General features: G+C 38.0%; 1 protein-coding gene across 2 annotated transcripts in view; it reads left to right on the top strand.

The window, feature by feature from the left end:
* ADAMTS18 (ADAM metallopeptidase with thrombospondin type 1 motif 18) overlaps positions 1-23748 on the top strand; it is a 154940-nt gene that overhangs the window by 77555 nt on the left and 53637 nt on the right. For both annotated transcript variants that reach the window (XM_034940764.3, XM_034940765.4), the window contains 4 exons: positions 1598-1735; positions 3782-3935; positions 16115-16210; positions 22007-22155. In XM_034940764.3, coding sequence (XP_034796655.1) covers positions 1598-1735; positions 3782-3935; positions 16115-16210; positions 22007-22155 — 537 coding nt within the window. The remainder of the gene's footprint in view (positions 1-1597; positions 1736-3781; positions 3936-16114; positions 16211-22006; positions 22156-23748) is intronic.

Here is a 23748-nt window from a genome sequence, read left to right as displayed (position 1 = left end):
ATTCCAACTTGATTTTCTTACACACATAAAATTCCACGGAAGTTCTAAGTAAGTTCTTTTCCTCTAGCGTAATGGCTTCAATCTCTCCTACCCCATCTCTGTTTCTGGGATTCTTGCTCTTTCTTCTCGTGCTTTATTTATAGGTTTCTTTCTGTTTTTTACTTTCACAAATATATTTAGAAAGGGTGTCTCCCAAACAAATCCCCTTAACGTCTTGGCTAGGTGAGAAGAAAAATTAAATTGGGAAAAGCTGAGGATAAGAAAATGCTTTCACTGAGTATACATTGAGGTTAGTCAATACCTATTTTTGAGTGGTCACCTCTGAATACCTAAGGAAGTCACTGATAGGATAGCATAGAGCTGCCCTGCTACTATTTTCCTGACAAAGTGAAAGGAATGCTGGAAAAATGGCCATATTATAGACATGGGTCACAAAAAAGTCGTATCTTTTATCGTAACATGTTTATTTGGTATAGACTACTTTCAAAGGCTAACTCTATAAATGAAATTATATCAGGATAACATATTTATTTACATAGCAGTCATATCTGCCTTATAAATATATGGTCTAAGAAACAAGTTTTATTCTTTTAAATAATGAGATTAAGAACAATTTAAATTAATGATGAAATTCATATTTATATCCTTCCGTCCTCTGCATCCCTAAAAAAAAAAAAAAAAAAAAAAAAAATTCAGAAAAGACTTTTCTCTGCGCTGAATTTTTTAGAGAAGATCAAAGACTTATTTCCCCATCTTCTACCACTTTAACATCGCCTGAAGTAAGCTTTGTCTTTATGGTATGTATCCTATGTGGGTATGCACATTAATGTCACATTTATTCTTCCTGTCAGGAAATTTGAGAATTCTTCAGGTATAATGTGCATGATTTCTAGACAGTAGACCACCTAAAGTTTTTCTTCTATAATTACTAGACCCTTCTGTGATGAAACAAGTTAAAGTTTTCTCATATAATACATCTGAAAGATAACAGTAATGGTCAAGATTTAATAGCCTTCAATAAAGGGGTTCAAGCATGTTAAAAAAAATGTTTATTATAAGAGAGTTTAATTACAATTAGAGTTTGTGATTTCAGCTAATAAATTGATCATAGTTGGAGAGAAGTTTTTATACCATGCTAGCCTTATATATGAACAGTTCATAAACAACTTATAATCATCATCTCTCTGTACTTACTTCCTACTCACTCTGAACTTCTTTACCATAGTTCCATGGTTGGTGACAAGAAAAGAATTTTACTGTTTGAAACTAAATAATTTGGCTGTTCCATCACTTTGGCTTAGCTTATACCTAAATTTTAACTTGACCAAAATTTTCCAGCCCATAAAACATGTAGCAGCTAGACCATTCTTTGATTCTGTGGTCAGGAAATAATGTAACAAAGCCCTCAGCATTTTTAAAATTTTCTGCGTGAATTTTATAACAGTCTATAGTAATTTGTCTTTCTCTTTTCCAGTTTTAATAACTCTGTCTCTCACTTGGTTTTGTTGATGATCAATACATCTTTTTTCTTCCTCAGATTATCCTTCAGAAAAATGGGTTCACAAAGCAGGATTTTGTTTTCTTCATTCTGTTTCAGCTTTGGTATGATTCACGACGGAGAAGGGAATCCCTGCAGAAAGGCTGAAGGCAATATCATGTCTCCCACACTGACCGGAAACAATGGAGTGTTTTCATGGTCTTCCTGCAGCCGCCAGTATCTCAAGAAATTCCTCAGGTATGACAGGTTAAATCCAGGGGTGCTCCTAGGTTTGGAGTGATGACAGAATTGTGCTCCATAGACCTGAAAACAAATACTCAGTGGAAATACCTTTTGATCTGTCAATAAACAGAAAGACAAATGATGATAACGATGATGATGATGATGACATTATTGTTGAAAAAAATAGATTGAAGCTTAATACTGTGCTAAATGTTCTCCACATATTTCCTCTTTCAATCTTCACAGCGATACTATTATCCTCAATCTAGAGTTGAGAAATCAAGTCTTAGGTTAATTGTGTTGCATAAGGTACTATCGCTGGTAAGGTGCAGACAGAAGACTCACACTTAGATCTGTTCTGACTCTAGGATCTGTGCTCAACCATCTCTCCCCTGTGACTTCCAGAGGCTGCTAGGTATATTGTCTTTTTACTGTGACTAATTATTTCAATCTTATCGATCAATGTGTCATAGAGTATTTTAAAAATGCTCAAATGGTATGAGTGTGTGTTTGTGTTTTAATGAATAGAGCATTTTCTTGTTTGACTATTGTGTTTGAAATGGCCAGGAGCTAGCTTTATGTCCAAATGATAGCCAAAGAAGATGGTGGCTATATAAAATGCTTTTAATAACACAGAAAACTTAAGTTGCATTAGTAAAAGTAGGAGTTAGGAAAGTTGTACTATTTAATTCATATTAAACAGTTAACCCAAAGTTGAAATACACACACACACACACACACACACAACCCTACCTTTTTAATCTATGTTGACCCACAAGGACACTTAGATGCTAATCCCATATCTCTTTGAACAGATGTTAGTGAAATTTCTTTGGGAATTGACACTTTTGATACTTTATATTTAACCTGTACCACTGTGTATTATTTGCAAATGTTTAAAGAATTAGTAAGATCTATACACAAAGCATATTAAACGTGAAGATATCTAACCACATATGCCCAAAGGGTGGTAAAAAATCAACAGACTTTTTGTTAGTAAGCTTTGCCATGAAGATTTTCCTATTAGTTTTAAATTCATGGTTTGGTGACTAAAATTATTTTTTCCAACTCGTAAGAATGCGATTAATAAGTATTAAAATCAAGATCAACTTAACATAGGCTGAATTTCCATTAGTATGTAATTCAATGCTTTTGTAGTTACATATTATAATAATGATAACAGCAGCAGCTAACTTTGCTTATTATGCTTTATGAAGCATGTTATATTTTCTCATTTGAACTGTGTGACAACCTTTATGAGAGTCATTGTCACTCATGAGCTGTGTAAGAGCTACATAACTTGGTCTTGGGTTGCATGGTTGATTAGGACCCCCATCTGTCTCACTACAAAATTACACTTAACCACCATGATAATTAACCTCTCGGTGGTACCACATTTTAATTATTTAAGTAAATGGAGATAAGGTGCTAAGAATATCCATGCCATCAGGACTGATTTTTGCTCTCAACAAGTCACAGTCAAACATATCTGAAGGAAATTTTTCTGCCTCATCCCCCAGTTCATTATTCCTCTTGATTCTTTAGGAATGTTATTTATTTTTGTCTGTAAGGCTTATTGTGAGTTAAAGTACATCTTTGACCTCTGCTCCATTATCTGTTTAAAAAAAGAAAATACTTGATTTAAAACTCCATGAAGACAGGTACTGTGTCTGTCTGGTTTATTTTGTACCTTTAGTGCTTTGTCTAAGGTTTGCCACAGAGTAGGGACTCAGTACAAATTGTCAAATATTGTTGAATAAGATTGTTGATGGGAGTTTTCAAATGTATTAACCTTTCCTGTCTCCTGTCAAATCCCAAGCCAAATCACTTGGATGACTAGAATTTTCAGCATCCTGTAAAACCCTTCCTGGCTGTATACATTCCATCCTCTTAAACAGGACTCACTCTTTGGCATAAACATAGATTTGAACTTTAAACATATACCTGTTTCTAGAACCATGTTATATTTTTCTTTGCATGAATGCATTCAGAAGTGTGTTGTCGTAAATGGAAAGATCACAGATCAACAGAGTAATTAATAAGCATGTATTGTCATTACAGCACACCTCAGGCGGGGTGTCTAGTGGATGAGCCCAAGCAAGCAGGACAGTATAAATATCCGGACAAACTACCAGGACAGATTTATGATGCTGACACACAGTGTAAATGGCAATTTGGAGCAAAAGCCAAGTTATGCAGCCTTGGTTTTGTGAAGGTATGTTTGCTTGTGATTTCAAACTTACATTAAGACTCTGCAGTGTGTCTGTGTCCCTAACAGAAGTGTAAACATTTGGTTTGCCAAGGCCAAGGGTTAGGTTCTGGGTTATCTCTACCATGTCAGTTGTTTGGCATGATAATTAAGTGGCAATTTTACTGTCAATGAATTATCCAGGCCTATCCACATAGACTATGCCTGGTTTAAATACTGCTTGGTAGAAAATTCTTTCTCTTTAAATGAAGACTTTATCCCTACTAGTAAACCTGGGAACAATAGTTTGTACCTGCTGCTAATCACTGCTTTTGTTCTCTATATGATCCTATTCCCTGTTAATTTAATTCGTTTCAAATCATCACCATACCCAAATACATTATAAGCCTTTTATAATATGGGAAAACTATTAGCAGCTAGATTTTTAAATATTGTCTATAAATTCAAGGTACATCTTTAGTAATATTAATAAGATTTTTGTGTCATCTTTTCTTCAAAGAATTATAAAAAAGATAATTGGGAAAGTACAAAAGTCCAGGTTATAGAAATGAGAGACACCTTGTTACACTTGGTCAAGAATGACATTTTACTGACAGTATTACAATCTCAACTTTACTAAAAAGTAAATTTGTTATTGTTGTTGTTGTTGTTGTTGTTGTTTTGAGACGGAGTCTCACTGTGTCGCCCAGGCTGGAGGGCAGTGGCACGATCTTGGCTCACTGCAAGCTCCGCCTCCCAGGTTCACGCCATTCTCCCGCCTCAGCCTCCTGAGTAGCTGGGACTACAGGTGCCCGCCACCATGCTTGGCTAATTTTTTGTGTTTTTTTTTAGTAGAGAAGGGATTTCACCGTGGTCTTGATCTCCTGACCTCGTGATCTCCCGCCTCGGCCTCCCAAAGTGCTGGCATTACAGGCATGAGCCACCCCGCCCGGCCCATACTAAAAAGTAGAATCATTTTTAAGTTGGTTTATTCCCAATATCCAAAGAGAAATATGGAAGTTCTAAGTAACTGAAAAATGCATGGAAATTATGGAGGTTTATAGCTCCTCTTTCCCCCTGTACTCCTGTTCCTCTTCTTCCTCCTCTTTCTCTCCCTATTCCTCCTTCTCTGCCACCACCACCACCATCACCATCACTATCACCATTTACTATCATCTCCAGCAGTTGCTAAGTGAGCCTGTGCCCCACATAAGGCATTCTACTTAAAGATTAATTTTACTTTACCTCAATCTTCACAAAAACCCTTCAAGGAAGAATTATTACCGCTTTTGACCTGGAGCTCAGAAAATATTTTCAACTTGCCCAAAGCCACAAACTTTTAAATGGTGGAATTTAGCAAAACAAGTCACACACATTGATGTGAAATTTCCTCTTCTTCACCGGTGACTGGTACCAGTCACTATTACTAGTGTTTCCTAAACTTCAGTCATTAATATTCAATCATTAATAACTACCTTCTTTAGTTGTGTTATCTCTGTATTATTATTCACTTATTGCTTTTCTAGAAACCAATTCACATTCAAAATATAACTCCAGTCCTAAGAAATAATATTCATCAAATAATAGGTTTGAGATGGGATTACATTTTTTTTCTATTACAGTTTCAATGCATAACTATTAAAAAATTTTCCGGATGTCATTCACATTTTTTTTGGTGTATCCTTCATGACACATGGACCTTACTTTCAGAAATGCTGGTGAGCCTTCTGTAAAAACTAACAAATTGGCTGGGTGTAGTGGCTTATACCTATAATCCCAAGATTTGGGGAGGCCAAGGTAGGAGGATCACTTGAGGCCAGCAGTTTGAGAACAACCTGGGCAACAAAGTTAGACCCCCTCTTTACAAAAAATAAAAAAGTTAGCTGGGCTAGTGGCATGTACTGTAGTTCCAACTACTAGGGAGGCTGAGGCAGGGGGATCACTTGAGCCCAGGAGTTTGAGGCGGAAGTGAAGGATGATAGCACTACTGTACTCCAGTCAGTACAGTCAGGCAACAGACTGAGACCCTATTTCTAAGAAAAAAATAAATAAATAACAGACTGTTCTATTTTCCTGTTAAGTTGATGGTTTTGGCAGAAGTTAAGTAGCCATTCACTTTGTTGAAAAAGTTTGTATTCTAATTTGCCTCTTGTTCACTTCATTCTAAAGGATTCATTATGTTATTTATTAATCACAAATTTATTACATACTATGCAGCAAAAGCACAGTTGGTAATAAGTATGATTTTCTTTAGAAATACAAAGGAGGTTCCTAAAATTACTATCATTCCTTCAGAACCATGTATTTGTGGGGTACCTGGTCTGTGTCAGGCAGTGCGCAAAGTTTAAATAACCTTTTTAAATTATAGATTGCTTTCTGGGACCTCACTATATTTTTAAACGACAGCTTCCCATTCTGATGGTCTTTCATGGGAAGCAGAGCAAAGAGAAATGAAAATTCCAAAGTAAAAGATTGAGTCAAACAAGGACAGGGAAGGTGAGAAAGACTTGCTTAAGAGAGAAATGATTTAAGATGGTGATGAGGTTAATGGAGAAGGTAGGGTGGTTTGATAGATTCTGAAGCTTGTTTTCCCCACACCTTAGCTTTTGGTATTGTTTTTAAACCTACTTATAACTTGAACCCATGGCCACACCTCTGAGGATCATAAATATTGTCAGGCTCTAGCCAGGAGGGATTTCCAAAGCAACAAAATCTCTTATTCATCCTGTCTAGTAGAAACAGTTTAGACCCGCTCTGGCAACGCAGGAAAGAGGTGAAGTTTGTCTTCAGGGCTTTTATTGTCCCATTATTACTTTCTAATCTTTTCCCCTCACTTTACTTTTTTGTTTTTCCTCCATGCCTCCTAGGGAGTATTGCATAGTGAAAGGGTTGCATAGTGATTAGAAGAACAACAGCGAAAAGGAACTAATTCTCAAAGTGTCCTCTCAGACCAGCAGGTGCAGTGTATCGGCAAGACCTGAAACTTGTGAGAAATGTCTCGTCCCAGGCCTAAGGAATGAGAAATTTTGGGGCTAGGACCCAGAAACCCATATTCTAACAAAAGCTCTAGATGACCCTGATGCTCAGTCAAGATTGAGGGTCGCTGAGTTAGACAGTCTTCAATTTTGAACGTTCACACATACACATTTGCACACACAAATCTCTGGATTTGGGAGTCACAAAGACCTAGCTTTAAAATTTTGTTCCGAGATTTCCTATAAGCTTGGGGAAATGACTCAACCTCCCTTAGCCTTAGAGTTCACCTTTGAAAGGTGAAGATTACAATACTTCCTCCATGGCTCATTGGTGAGGATTCATCTCTTGGTACAGTCGCATCACTTGATACACAATACGGTTTCTTCTAACTCTCTTCCTTATGTCTTCAGCGTCATCGCCACCATCACATTTGACTCTTCTTCCCCAGTGGCTGCCCTGGTAAAGGCTCTGGGGCTGGCTCTTTTGGATCACTCATCCCCATCCTCCCCTCCTTTCCCAACCACGAGTTTTCTGTGTCTTCAGTATGCCAGACTTGATCTCTGTTCTCATCCAAAGTGTTCAAGAAAATGAGTTACGAATCTTTCTAATGGTTCTGTTATCTGGAAAGACTCAAAGCAGGATTCCCTCTGAAACAAGTGGAGAGAGCGCCCATTTGATTATTCTGCACTTTAGAAATGCTTACTGACTCCATGAGTGAGCTGATGCTGTTTGTCACAGGGTCCCAAGCGCTGTCACAGACTGATGAAGGCATCTGTGCTGGTTATTTTACTAAGCTAGAAGTGAGCAGCTGAACAAATGCATCCTCTTTAGCTGACCCTGTACCTCAGTAGCCAGCACAGTTACTGTCACATAGCAGGAGCTCAGTTTTAATGTTTATTCATAGACCCACTGAGAGTTTGAAGCTGAGTAGAAATCGTGGGGAAGATATTTAAATTCTTGTGAATGTTCTCAGGCCCATCATTCTAGAGAGCATTGTATTGGAAGGATAGCAGGATCGGTGTATATTTCTTCTGTCAATCAAGAAAAATGACGAGACAAGTCTCAAGCATTTCAGGAGATGTATCTGCCAAAGTTAAGGATGCACCCGGGAGACAGGTCTATGCCTTTTCCTGAAGATGATTTTGAGGGCTCCAACTTTAAAGGGGAAATGGCGGGAAATTGAGAAGTACATGATTTTCATGTAAGAGCAGGGTAGGGAACAATAGTTATTCATGCCTTTGTCTGGCTCAGTGAACCAGCTTTTTTTTTTTTTTAACATAAGATGACATAAACAAATGGGGCAGAGGAAAAATGCAGTGAAACTGCATTTTACATAAGATAAATATAGACACAGTGGGGCAGGGGAACAATCAGATATGCATTTGTGTCTGGTGGGCTGGGGTGACTGCACCTGTAAAGATAAGCTATCAATTTCCATTGCCATGGTGAAATTTTAACAGCTCACTAGGAATCTCCTTGTAGGCAAAATATGGGGGAGGCGTGTAGTTTTTCATCTTGTAGCCATCTTATTTAGGAACCAAAAGGGGGAGACAGATTTGTGTGACTGAGTTCCCAGCTTGACTTTTCTCTTTGGCTTAATGAGTTTGGGGTTCCAACATATACCTTCCTTTCACACTTCTTTAAGAATTTGACATCAGGATTAATGAATGGAGAATAACTAGAAACTTCCTAGCATGGAATCATACTATTTGATACTATTATACTATTACTTTGTAACATACCAAGTTTACTGCATCACATTTTAACTTCTATTAACTTTCCCCCATGCACTTAGGCTCCAGTGATGTTGATTTTCTTGTGTGTTTTCCAAATATTTCCTTTTCCATGTCTACAAGCCTTTGTATATGTTTCTTATTCTAGTATGCTGTGTGGCCACCCAGTGACACTTAATCATTTTTTTATTGTTGTTAAAGATTCAATTCAAGTGTTACCTCTTTATTTCCTCGGGGAGATTTAAACATTTCTTTCTCTGGGCTCCAATTCCAGCTTATGTGTCACTTTTATAAACTTGTGATACATTTTAACTGTGTATACACATCTCTTGCCTCGGTTGGTAGAGAGTATCTGCCATGCCTAGCATGTGCTGGATGTCATATCAGATACTCAGTGTTATTTATTGGGCTTACAGTGATAACCAAAGCTCACATGTTTTAGCACTCCCACTTCCATAAAGTGGAAGATGTCCCCTCTGCCTCTTCTCTTATCCCTCCTCAAAGAAGCAGGAGTGACTTACCTGATCGACCAGTTTAAGACTATATCTGAGCAGGCATGCCACGGTACTATCTCAGCATCTTCTCTCTTGTGCTGCCTGTCTGCAGGATGCACACTTCTCTTCTGCCACCCTGGAGGTTGCCTGCCTCGGATGGGAGACTTGTGTTTGCCCCCTCTACCTGCAAGTGTGAAGGGATAGTTGGTCTAATGCAGTGGAGATAGTGTTGGAAGACCTATTTGGCCACAGATCTCAGCCACATTCCCCAATTCATGATTATCAGTAATAAGGTTATTATCTAGATTTCTGTTTCTTGGACTCCATTGTCTTCTTTATCTAGTGGTGGAAGAGACAGGAACATTGTTTATTGTCCCCCCTGAATCCAGCAGAAAGGAAATTGAAGTTAAATAATCTGAGCAAGATTAGGCAGAAAGTGCTAGTATACAGGAAAACAAAAGGCCCAGGTTTTAGAGTCAAAATTGTAGTGATATCTATATGTGAATGAACTCATAGAAAATTGAGGGTAAGATACTCTTTCCATCCTATAATAATAACTAATATTTATTCAGTGCTTACTATGTATCAAATAGTACTTTAAGCACACAATACATATTAATAATTCCATATCTTTGGGGCATGTGCTATTATTAACATTTTCTAGATAAGAAATCTAAACTACATAAAAATAAATGTTTTACTAAGCTTTATATGAGCAAATGGCAGAACTAAAATTGGATCTGGGTAGCACATTCTATTAACCATTATACTATCCTGCCTCTCATATTATCTACCTAGAAAAAATATAAAATGGTACCAGTGCCAATCCCCTTACCAAAAAAGGAGGGGAGGAGCAAACTACTAAATTAATATATCACAGAAGGAGACATACACATAGTCAATAAATGCATGAAATGGTACTCAATATCAATTGCTCTCAGGAATATATAAAACAATATATCACAGAAGGAGACATACACATAGTCAATAAATGCATGAAATGGTACCCAATATCAATTGCTCTCAGGAATATATCAAATAAATTAATATATCACAGAAGGAGACATACACATAGTCAATAAATGCATGAAATGGTACTCAATATCAATTGCTCTCAGGAATATATAAAATAAATTACAGTGGGGCACCACCGCACACTGACTGGAATGGAGAATATTTAAAAGAGTGACAATACCAAATGATACTGAAGACCAGAAGCAACTGGAACTCTGCATATTGCCGATGAGTGTGTCAAGTGGTATAATCATTTTGGAAATGGTTTGACAGAGTTGTTTCAATGTAGAAAGTTAAACCTACCTTTACCCTTTGACCCAGCAAATATACTCCATGGTATTTACCTGAAATAAATAAAGGCCTGTGTTCATAAAAAGGCTTGTCCGAGAACATTCTCAGCTACTATTTGATTCATAGAAGCCAAAGACTAGATACTACTTAAACGTCCTGCAAAAGGTGAATGTGCAAGCAGATTAGATTTTGCTGCATTCATACAATGGAACTCCATTCATCGATAAAGAAGAATGAACTATTGATACACACAAAAACATGGATGACTGAAAAACATGCCGAACAAAAGAGTACATTCTGTGTGGTTCCATTTATATGAAATTTAAGAGAATAGGCAACACTCACCTATTGGTGACCGAAATCAGAATAGTGGTTGCCCTAAGAAGGGAATTGACTGCAAAAGGGAACAGGGGAACTTTTTGGAGTGATGGAAATATTCTGCCTTGAATGTGGTGGTGTTTATAGTGGTGTATATATCTGCCAAAACGCATGGAACAGTACACTTAAAATGAATGCATATTATTGTATAAATCATACCTCTGTAAAGTTGATTTTTAAAATGGCAATGGGGCAATTCTTGGTGACTCCTACTTGTTAATTGTTATTTGTTACTTTTAAATTATTGCTTAGCTTAAAAACTTGGGCAATAAACTCAGGCATACATGGGCTTAAATCCAGGCCAACTAGAGACTTAACTGCTAAAAGAAGTTGGAAGAAGTTTCTCAACTTCTCTGAGTCTCAATTTTCTCATGAGCATGTTGAAGGGATAGTCATACTTTCGTCATATGGCCACAATGATGATACAATGAAATAATTTATGCAAAACTCATTATCCAGTTTTTTTAGCATATACTGTTTGCCAGGTTCTTTCATGTTATTATTTTTTTTCATTCTTGAAAGCTTTTAAAAATTCCAGAGTCTTCATTACAAATGAAGACTATTTTAAAATATAAAGTCTGTCATTTTTATTCATATATTGATTTATTAAAAAAAAATTTACTGAAGCCTACTTTGTACCAGGCACTGTTTTGGGTGCTTGGGATACATCAGAGAGAAAACACAGTTCTGTACTCTCGTGGCTAGTGGGGGAGAAAACAAAACACAATAAACGTTATAAATAAGTCAATGATGTTGTAAATGAAGCCCAAGTGCTAAGTAAGTTTGGAATAAGATAAGGAAAATTGGAAGACTGACTGGTTGGTGGCTGATTAAATTTTTTAATAGTGAGGTCACAGGAGGTGAAATTTAGGCAAAGACTTGAAGGAGGTAAGAGACAGATACAGATAGTTGAAGAAGCGGAACAGCCAGTGTAAAGACCCACTTTGGGAGCAAAATTTGAGTGTTGGCAGAGCATCAGGGAGCCAGTGTGGCTAAACCAGAGTGAGCAAGACCTAAACTGGTAGGATACAGTGTTAGGGAGATACAGGGGGCTTGAGTGCATATGACTTCATGGATGACAGTTAGCACTTTGGATTTTTCTCGTGATGAATTGACAAGACATAACAGGGTTTTGAGCAGAAAAGTGCCATGAGCTGACCAACACTGAGTTGATTTGGAAGGCTCTCCCTAACTCAGTGCCATCCAGCAGAACGCTCTATAATGATGCAAATGTTCTCTGTTATCCAATATGGTAGGTACTTACTACACATGAACCTGAAAGGTGACCAGTGTGCCTGAGGAAGTGAATTCTTAATTTGATTTTAAGTAATGTAAATTCAGGTTTAACAAGCCCCATGTAGAAAGTAACTATCATATTGGACAATACAGCTCTAGTCACTGTGTTGAGAATAAACTGGGCAAGGGTGTGGGTAAAAGCCTTTGAGGCTTGTGAGGAGGATCTGGCAGTGAGCTGCATGTCGGGTGGCTTGGAACAGGGTAGTAGAAATGGAAGGTGGCCATAATTGTTCAGATTCTGGAAATATTTTGAAGGCAAAGCCAATATGATTTCATGATCTGGTGGGAGATTTCTTGATAGAATGTGAAAGAAACAGAAGAGTCAAAGATGATTCTAGGATTTTTTTTTACCAGAACCATTGGGAATATAGAGGTGTCTTAGAGTGAGATGGGGACAGTGAAACTTGGGACAGGTTTGGAGGAGCCGATGAAGAACTTTTATTTTGGATGTGTTCAGTTTGTAATGCTTCATAAAATTTGGTTTGCAAAAGCCATTAACATTTTCAGCATGTCAGGTTTAACTTGAAGGGGTATCCAGCCTATAGAATACAACTGGAGGACACAGCAAGTGACAGGACAGAATAATGGATAGCATTGGGACTCTTTCCTTTAAAATGTTGCCTAGTTCAAAAAATCATATGCAGGCAACATGAGACCTTGGAGTCTCTGTGGTTGTTTCTTTTTTTCCCTTAAATTATGACTTAAGTCCAGGGAATTATAGATAAGGGAAAGTTATTTGAATATGCTGGTAAAAAGAGGGGGGAGGTACAAGCAAAAAAAGTGCAAACTCTGATTTGCGTTTCCTTTGAAAGGGAGCCTTCTCAAGGGGTTTTCATGGTCGTCAGAGTATGTAGTTGGCTGTAATTACCCTTGACTTCTGCACTCCACCGCAGAAGAAATAACATGTTCATGCAGCCTGTCTTATTTCACTCTGGAATCCCTGTGTTTTTTTGTTTTGCTTTGTTTTCCTGGTTCTCTCCAGCTGCCCCTTCTCTTGGTTCTGTGGCTTGGCATTGGCTACGACAGCTAGCCCTCCTTTTCTTTCGTCTGCCCTAGGGCCATTTTGGTGGCTGCCACATAGGCACTGGGTGTGGGTTATGGCTTTTTCCTGGCTGTAAGAAGAAAAACAATTTAGTTCTGAAAGGCTTTCTAAGTGTAGGTTTAATCATTTCAGTGCTATCTCTCATGCCTCCCATTTCACATAGGCGGCTCTCTTACCCACATTGATTGATTTCCCTCAAACCGAGGGTGACTCAATACGACAACACGTAGCGATGATGACCCTGATTCAGTTTGCTGGGAGGCTGCCTCATGCTTTCTGCTAATGTCAGTGGCAGGTTCATGGGAATATGTCTATATTCTAGCTTAGGAGCTGTTTTGAGATTTGGGAATGGTACACGTGCCCACATCTGGGGCAGCTGGTGGTGTTGGTGTTTCTAAGTAGTGTCCTCAATATTCTTCCATTCTTCTTTTAGGGGAAGAATTTTATGGTCTACAAGACCAAAATTACTGTGTGTGTATATATATATATATATATATATATATATATATATATACACACACACACACATATATATGTATGTGTATATATACATATATATGTATGTGTATATATACATATATATGTATGTGTATATGTATACATATATACACACACACACATATATATACACATATATATATATATATATATATACACACACACACATCTGGTTTCCCTATGTTTTCTCAGTCCCATGGAAAGCTTTTTTTTTTTTTGAGTGTTTGTGAAATATTTCTAAGCATATTCTTGCCATATTTTCTAACTGTAAAATCTACATGAAATGGAGTGTTTGGGGAATTAGGTGCCTGGTTCATTGAATTTTCAGGATTACAACAAGTAACGACAAAAATTATTTTTCTCCTCTCTGGTTGCTTGTATTTTCTCCAAAATGTCCATCTTCACATTTTTATCTTCGGAAATAGAATGTGGCCACAAAAATGGAGTCACTTTGACCTTTCACAATGTTTCACAACATTCCATTAGTGCTATAATTCTAAATATCAACTTTAACTGTTAGAACGGAAAGTAATCTGGTTCCGTTTCTTTATAGACTAGAAAACTGAGGCCTGGAGAATTTGAGAGCCTTCCAATATCCATCAGTGGCAAATCCAGGCCCAGTGTAGTGGTTGTTACTAGACTCAGAAGTCAGGCCAGCTTGAGGTCTGCCTTTGTTCCTGGCCAGCTATGTGATTTTAGAACTTCAACAGCATCAGAAGCTTGCTCAGTTTTTTCAGTTAAATGAGTTTAGATGAAGAATTAGTTCAGTTTCCACCACTAAAATGGTAGTAAAAGTATTAGTTCCCTATCTAAATAAATTTCCACAAACTTAATGTGACTTAAGGCAACACACATTTATTATCTTATAGTTCTGGAAGTAGATATTTGAAGGGGCTAAAATCAGGCCAGGCAAGGTGGCTCATGTGAGCAATCCCAGCACTTTGGGAGGCCAAGGCGGGCAGATCACCTGAGGTTGGGAGTTCGAGACCAGCCTGGCCAACGTGGTGAAACCCCGTCTCTACTAAAAATACAAAAACTGGCCGGACATGGTGGTGCATGCTTGTAATCCCAGTTACTCAGGAGGCTGAGGCAGGGATAATTGCTTGAACCCAGGAGGCGGGGGTTGCAGTGAGCCGAGATGGTGCCATTGCACTCCAGCCTGGGTGACAAGAGTGAAACTCACTCTCAAAAAAAAAAAAAAAAAAAAGAAAGTAAGGTCTAAAATCAGTGTGTTAGCAGGGTTTTGAAGGCCTTAGGGGAGAAGTCATTTTCATGCCTTTTTCAGCTTCTGGAAGCTGCCTGCATTCCTTGGCTCATGGCCCCTCCTTCATCTTCAAAGCCAGCAACATTCTCCTAGGTCTTTCTCAAGCTGTCATCTCTCTGGTTCTCTTCTAAGATCCTCTCTCCCATATAAGGACTCCTGTGACTATGTTAGGCCCACCTGGAGAATTTAGGACAGTCTCTGCCTCTCCATTTCAATTGATGACGACCTCAATTGCATCTGTAACTTTAATTCTCCTTTGCTACACAACTTCACATATTCACAGGATCCCAGGATTAGGATGCAAACATCTTTGGGGGCCATTATTCTGTGTACCACAGTCTAGCCTGAGAATGAAATTATTTCATAGGCCTGGTTTGAGAGTTAAATTGTCTACATATTTGAAAATTGCAATAGAGATGAAGAAGGTGGCCAGGCCTGGTGGCTCATGCTTGTAATCCCAACAGTTTGGGAGACTGAGGTGGGAGGATCACTTTAGGCTAGGAGTTTGAGATCAGCCTGGGCAACAAAGCAAAAATCTGTCTCTACAGTCAGTCAGTCAATAAACTATAAACAGCACTCATAGAAAATGCTTCAGGTAAGCACATATAGGACCTTGAAAAAGCAACTGTAGAACATTTTTTAAAAAGATGAAAAAGGTAGTAATGATAGGCAGTATTTTTGAGAACTGCATGTGCCAGGCAAAACCATCACTTTACATGTAGTTCCTCATTTATCCTTGAGAATAAGTCTATAGAGTCAAGTGCTCATTTGATCGCTATTGTACAGGTGAGAAAACTGCAACTGAAAGGGATTCCATAACATGTCCATAGGGCATGAAACCAGGCATTTCAGGATGAAGACTTGAATCCGACTTGCTTTATTCCAATCTTGATGTATTCTGCTACGACGGTTATTATCATCACTATCATGAGAAACCAGATCTATCACTTCCAAGCCAAGTGTTCTCTAAATTAACTGTTACTACCTACGAGCTGTTATGAAACACACATGAATATCTGGATACTGTAGAAACCCCCCACTTATATAGTTGCTAAAACATATGAACTTTGGTGTTACCAACTTAACTGGCCTCTACTTTCTGAATAATTGCTCTGATTTCAGCTACCCCAAAATATAATATTGTATACAACATCTTTGAATATTTTTGTTTTTATTGTAAATCACCATTAACAGCACTCCCCTTTTTTTTTTAATTTCAGGACATTTGCAAATCACTTTGGTGCCACCGAGTAGGCCACAGGTGTGAGACCAAGTTTATGCCTGCAGCGGAAGGGACCGTTTGTGGCTTGAGTATGGTAAACTGCATACTTGTTAGTTTTTAGCTCCAGAAATTTGATAAGGCATAGAATTCAAACTGTTTGTATCGTGACCTTAGGATGAATGCTTTGGTAGTTTATATTCTGTGACTTCTCTTCATATTAACAACATTATATAGCAGCAATTACAAAGCTTAATGCTAATATAACCCAGGTAGCTCAATTGTTTAAGAAGATTTTTTTTTCTTTTTTGTCTTCCTGTTTTAGATGGTGGCTTGGCTCAAAATATCTCTATTTCAATAAGCTTACAGGTTTCACTGTATACCATTTTCCTTTTAAACTTGTGGTATTTAAAAAGTCTCAGGGATCAGATGTCTTGTTAGTCAAGAAATGACTGTCCCTCCAGACCAAGGCTTCAGCTACTCAGCTCAACTCACAGGACCTGTCATTGAGCTTCTGACATGCCCTATAAATTCCCATCAGGTACAGTGACTTTCCTATTGAAGGGTAAGAGACGCCTCCACCTAGTGTGTACCTAAGGTCCTTTTGCTGGTGAGCATCTCCTACCCAGAGAACCACCTCCATTTTGAAAGATTATAGGAGATCTCAATATTTTTAATGAAGAACTCTCATATATTTCTATTTTTCTTCCTCTTTCTCAATAGAGTCTGGAGGGAGGGCAGGTTGCATTTGGGCTACTAGTAAATGATCCAGATTTGGGAAGTTCATTTGAAAGACCAATCAAAGAGGAGCTATGAATGACAAGAGATAATGAGAGGTTACAGGTTTGCTGATCTTAATTATTGACTCTGTCTCAAGGCAGTATAAACCTATACAGAAAAAAATGGTCATTGGTCCTTTAAAGTTATGTCAAGGCTGGGTGTGATAGCTCATACCTGTAATCCCAACACTTTGGGAGGCTGAGTAGGGAGGATTGCTTGAAGCCAGGAGTTCAAGAACAGGTAACACAGCGAGACCTTGTCTCTACAAAAGCTTAAACAGGCTTGGTGGTGCATGCCTGTAGTCCCAGTAATTTGGGAGGTTGAGGGAGGAGGATCGCTTCAACCCAGGAGTTTGAGGCTGTAGTGTGCTGTGATTATGCCACTGCACTCCATCCTGGGCCACAGAGCTAGGCCCTGTCTCTAAAAAAGAAAAAGTTATTTCATTCCACAATAATTTATTGACTACTAGATATGGGGAACAGGAGACTCTGGGGATGTAGAGATAAATAAACCAGAGTTGTATTTCTTTAAAAATTTACAGTCCAGGCGGGGCACAGTGGCTCATGCCTGTAATCCCATCACGTTGAGAGGCCAAGGTGGGTGGATCCCTTGAGGTCACAAGTTTAAGACTAGCCTGCCAACGTGGTGAAACCTTGGGACTACTAAAAATACAAAAATTTGCTGGGCGTGGTGGCACACACCTGAAATCCCAGCTACTTGGGAGGCTGAGGTATGAGAATCACTTGCATCCTGGAGGCAGAGGTTGCAGGAAGTGGAGATTGTGCCACTGAATTCCAGCCTGGGTGACAGAGCAAGACTCTCTCAAAAATAAATTAAAAATATAAAAATTTACAGTCTAGCAGGGGAAACATATACAGAAGCAAATAACTAATTCTCTCTTTAAACACACCTTCTCTAAGCAGCAGTTGCTATCGGGGCCCAGATGAAATGAGAGCTGAATCTTGCTTGAGATTAGCTATGCACTTAGAATAAACCACAACAAGTATGTGCATCAAGATGGTTGTTGGGTTGTGGGTTAAAGTTCTTCAGTTGGATGATAAAAAGGACTTTTCAGAGAGAGGCCAACATCAGAGGCAAAGGCACAGATTTCTAATATTTGTTAGGACGTTTATTCACTATCTCTTAAAAAGACTTGTAATTTTTAACTCTTTATTTTAAAGAAAATGAACATTTTAAAAATTAAGGAGTTACGTGCAATTTTTAATCCAATAGTGGTCTTAGGGATTCCCAATGAGGACTGTTCTTGAAAATGTTAATAGAAGTGTTGGGGCCATGATGATACAAAACAATGAATTAGTGGAATAATTTAAAATATAAATAGTGCTCAAGTCCTTTTTACTTTTGAGGCATCACAACTTAGAACTTGTGACTTGAGGATTAGTGTTTTGTTTTGTTTTTTTTTTTAATTGAAAAAGCAACAGCGTTACCTATAAGGGATACACAGGAAAATATTTATATAATGAATGAGAAAAATAAGTGATACATCACCTAGGTCTAAAGATTTATTACATAAGCACATCATGTATCTAAGTTCCAAGGGGGATAAAACGTACTTGTGTTAGGCTTCAGTAAACAGAACACGAGATAAATAAAGTCAGAAGTGAGAAAACAAATGTCTTGATACAACTGCCACACCATGTTATTTTAAAACACCAGGCTATAGTTATATACTGGTGAAAAGCCCTTAAGTGTAATGTCACCCTCAACAGAAAGCATCTTAATAAGTTCCATCCATCATCACTCCAGTGTAATGATTATTACATTCATATACGGGTTCCTCAGATTCTTCCTTCACCAGGGAATATCACTGGCTGCTTGTTAGACTGTAAATTTCATGAGGGCCAGTGCCCTGGTTTTACTCTTGTTTCATCTGGAGTGTCTGACACACAGTAGCAGGTACTCAATGTTTTATTTGTTTCTCTGTAACTGGAACCCAACTCTGTCCTTCCTCTTTCTTCTCCAGTCCCTTGTCCTTCAGCGATATTTCTACTGTGAATACTCAGGCAACATGAGGCAGTATGAAAGTCACTTACTTTTTTTTTTTTTTTTTTGAGATGGAGTCTTGCTCTGTCGCCGAGGCTGGAGTGCAGTGGCATGATCTTGGCTCACTGCAAGCTCCATCTCCTGGGTTCACGCCATTCTCCTGCCTCAGCCTCCCGAGTAGCTGGAACTACAGGTGCCCGCCACCACGCCCGGCTAATTTTTTCTATTTTTTATTAGAAACGAGGTTTCACCGTGTTAGCCAGGATGCTCTCGGTCTCCTGACCTCGTGATCCACCCGCCTTGGCCTCCCAAAGTGCTGGGATTACAGGCCTGAGCCACCGCGCCTGGCCAAGCCACTTACTTTTATCTAGAAATATGTGTGCACAGAAAGAAAGGTTTGTACATGCTGTCTATAAAAAGATAATGGCCTAAGTCATGGCCATTCAATTGGAAATTAGATGTAGTGCCAGAAATCTCTGTGCTGGGCCTGGACGTGGTGGCTCATGCCTGTAATCTCAGCACTTTGGGGGGCCTTGGCGGGCAAATCACTTTAGGCCAGGAGTTCGAGACTACACTGGTCAACATGGTGAAATTCCATCTCTACTAAAAATACAAAAAATTACCTGGGCATGCTGGTGCACGCCTGTAATCCCAGCTACTCAGGAAGCTGAGGCACAAGAATTACTTAAACCCGGGAGGTGGAGGCTGCAGTGTGCCAAGATCGTGCCACTGCACTCCAGCCTGGGTGACAGAGTGATAACCTGTCTAAAAACAACAACAACAACAACAAAGAAAAATATGTATGTATGAAAAGATGGAGCCAGGTGCGGTGGCTCACGCCTGTAATCCCAGCACTTTTGGAGGCCAAGGTGGGTGGATCGCCTGATGTCAGGAATTCAAGACCAGCCTGGCCAACGTGGTGAAACCCTGTCTCTGCTAAAAATAGAAAAATTAGCTGGGCGTAGTGGCAGGCGCCTATAATCCCAGCTACTTGGAAGGCTGAGGCAGGAGAATCGCTTGAACCTGGGAGGCGGAGGTTGCAGTGAGCCGAGATCGCACCACTGCACTCCAGCATGGGCAACAAGAGTGAAACTTTGTCTCAAAAAAAAAAAGAAAAGAAAAGATGGATAAAATTACAGGTGTATATATTCTAAATTTGCATTGTCTATGTAGAATTTTATCTATACATGTGAATGTGTGCAGGTCTGTGTGTACATTCCTTTATATTCCTGATTTCAACACTGATTAAAAGGCCAAACGGAGACAATGTGATAGCAGCCTAACCTAATACTAGAATGAATACTGAAGTAATAGAACATCAAGTTAATTGAATGACTGGAAGAGATCTAAAAAACACATTTCCCAAAAAGAAATTAGATTAGAATTAAGGTACATTGGTCAGTAATTTGCCTCCAAGATGAGAAGTAGAAGTGTCCTGCTTAGGAGTTCTGGCTACTGAGTTAAATCCAGTCTCTTATACTTGCATAGTTATTTGAATAGATCTGTTTGGGTAGTTTGTGTCACTCTGAGCAAGTTAGCTAGTATTTCTTTGCTAAATTTCTCCTACTGAGGAAAACGGCTTTTAATTCAGTGCTTTGCAAGGATTAGATGAGATACTGCATGTGAAGCTCTCTGCACCATTTTTGGCACATAGAAGCAGCTTGATAACCTGTGGCTGCTGCTGCTGTTACTGTTACTGGCTATTGTAATTTTGTCTCAGCCACTGAACTTGGTCCAGTAGAGTCCTCGTGATTCCCGGTAGAAAAGATGCATGCTTATGGTAGGCAAAATCCTCAAATGACCGATTGCCTTCCCCAAAAACTTCTCAATAGTGTTATATGATTTCATGCAAACTCTGAAATGGCAATTAATCCAGGGAAAAGAAAAATTAAAAACAGAAGAATTAATCAGCACATGGCAAGAATTTGAAGAAAGGAAGCAATATCTTAACCTAGATAAAGTGCGCTAGCAACCAAGCCACACAATAAACAGTCATGAAGCCAAATGTATCACAGGGGATAAGTGAAGATTTGAAAGTCAAACAACCTTCCCATAATTCTGTAACCGATCCCCCAATTCCTCAGCAAAACCTGGCATGTTCCAAACCCCAACCCTTTGGATCTAATTGCAGAGGCTTTTAGAAAAGAGCAGTTATGCTAAGTCATGCAGAACTTTCTCATAATCAAAGCACTGCAGGGGTCGGGGATGGGGGGTAGGCAACAACAACAAAAAATAAAACAAAAACAAATGAAACACTACCAGAGGCTAATGCATCCCCTAGGGAGAGATGACCAGCAAAGCCGGGAATTTGTTACAAAGGAGAACTAAAATGGAAAGGTTAATACAGAAAAAAGCTCTCCATCTAGCTTGTACAGATCATGGGCAAGTGAAAGACCCTGGGCTAATTCATCAAAGACACTGAAAGAGCTCAAAGTCATCAGAGCATCTGAAGTGGGCACCTTTTATGTAGACAAAGGAAAAAGGATGCTATCTGAAGAGAACAATTTGTACAGACTGAATTGTTCAGCTTTGTAAGAAATGCTCTATAGTGACGGGTTTGGAATAAGCAAAAATATAATGTATGTGTAATTGTATCTATTTTATGATAAGATAATCATTCAGAATGATAAATCGTGTTAATATCTTAACTGTTACTTCATGAATGAGTGATCCCAATTGTTCTTTCAGAATGATAAATTGTGTTAATATCTTAACTGTTTCTTCCTGAATGAGTGATCCCAATTGTTCTTTAAGTAGTGTTGTCTCTAAGTGGCAAGGCAGGCTTCCTTGTAACTTTATACTGACTCCCTTGGCTGTTAGGTGGAATCTTATCTGAACATGTCACCTCCACAGCTCACAAAGCCTGTCATACTCAGCCTGTTGGTGAGCAATGCCACTTCTCTCTAGATGTCAGCCTTTCAAAATGTATGTGGTCAATGCAGAGTAGTTGAGTGTTTTTAGAGCACAGCAAAGGAATTTATCAAGGTATCAGGCATTTTCCTTTTCTCCCAACAGACCTGTTTTTCCTGTTACTGTGCAGGTGTTGGCAACTCCCTGCGCTTTCCCAGGTGGTCTCTGACAGGAACCATCTTCCACATTCTTTTCACAGTGGTGTCGGCAAGGCCAGTGCGTAAAGTTTGGGGAGCTCGGGCCCCGGCCCATCCACGGCCAGTGGTCCGCCTGGTCGAAGTGGTCAGAATGTTCCCGGACGTGTGGTGGAGGAGTCAAGTTCCAGGAGAGACACTGCAATAACCCCAAGTAAGCCTCCAGCAGAAAGTTAGTCTCTGCAAGGCCGTAACCTTCAGCCTGTAACACACTGGTTTTTCTTGTTCATACTTTATTTTTTTTTTATTTTTAATTATTATGGCTACATAATGGTTATCCATATTTATGGAGTACATGTGATGAGTTGATACAGGTATACAATGTGGAATGATCAAATCAGCATAATGAGGTATCCATCACTTCAAGCCTTTATTGTTTCTTTATTAAAAAACATTCCAGTATCATTTCTTTATTAGGCCCATTCCACTGTTTTAGTTATTTTAAGATATACAATGAATTGTTAACTATAGTCACCCTATTTGTGCTACTGAATACTAGATCTTACTCATTCTAAGTATATTTTTGTACCCATTAACCATGCTGACATTACCGTTCTCCCTCCCCACTACCCTTCCCAGCTCTGTCAATGCACTCTCTAGCTCTAGCTCTGTGAGTTCAATTTTTTTTTAGCTCTCACATGGGAGAAGATACAATATTTGTCTTTCTCCATTTGGCTTATTTCACTTAATATAATGTCCTCCAGTTCCATTCATGTTGCTGCAAATAACAGGATTTCATTTTTATAATGGCTGAATAGTATTAAATAGGATTCATAGTATTAAGTAGGATTAATACTATCATAATAGGCTAAATACCATTAATTCAAATAATACTATTATACTACATTATATATAATTACTATTAATAAACAGTATATATACTACTATATACTATTAATAAACAGTATATATACTACTATATACTATTAATATATAGTATATATACTACTATATACTATTAATATATAGTATATATACTACTATATACTATTAATATATAGTATATATACTACTATATACTATTAATTTACAGTATATATACTAATATATACTATTAATAAACAGTATATATACTACTATATACTATTAATATACAGTATATATACTACTATATACTATTAATATACAGTATATACACTACTATGTACTATTAATATACAGTATATATACTACTATGTACTATTAATATACAGTATATATACTGCTATGTACTATTAACATACAGTATATATACTGCTATGTACTATTAACATACAGTATATATACTGCTATGTACTATTAACATACAGTATATATACTGCTATGTACTATTAACATACAGTATATATACTGCTATGTACTATTAACATACAGTATATATACTGCTATGTACTATTAACATACAGTATATATACTGCTATGTACTATTAACATACAGTATATATACTGCTATGTACTATTAACATACAGTATATATACTGCTATGTACTATTAACATACAGTATATATACTGCTATGTACTATTAACATACAGTATATATACTGCTATGTACTATTAACATACAGTATATATACTGCTATGTACTATTAACATACAGTATATATACTGCTATGTACTATTAACATACAGTATATATACTGCTATGTACTATTAACATACAGTATATATACTGCTATGTACTATTAACATACAGTATATATACTGCTATGTACTATTAACATACAGTATATATACTGCTATGTACTATTAACATACAGTATATATACT

This window comes from Pan paniscus, chromosome 18 (assembly GCF_029289425.2).
Source record: "Pan paniscus chromosome 18, NHGRI_mPanPan1-v2.0_pri, whole genome shotgun sequence".
NCBI classification, from domain to species: Eukaryota; Metazoa; Chordata; class Mammalia; order Primates; family Hominidae; genus Pan; species Pan paniscus.
Note: the sequence above shows the minus strand (reverse complement) of the source record. Positions and strands in the feature narration are given on the sequence as shown.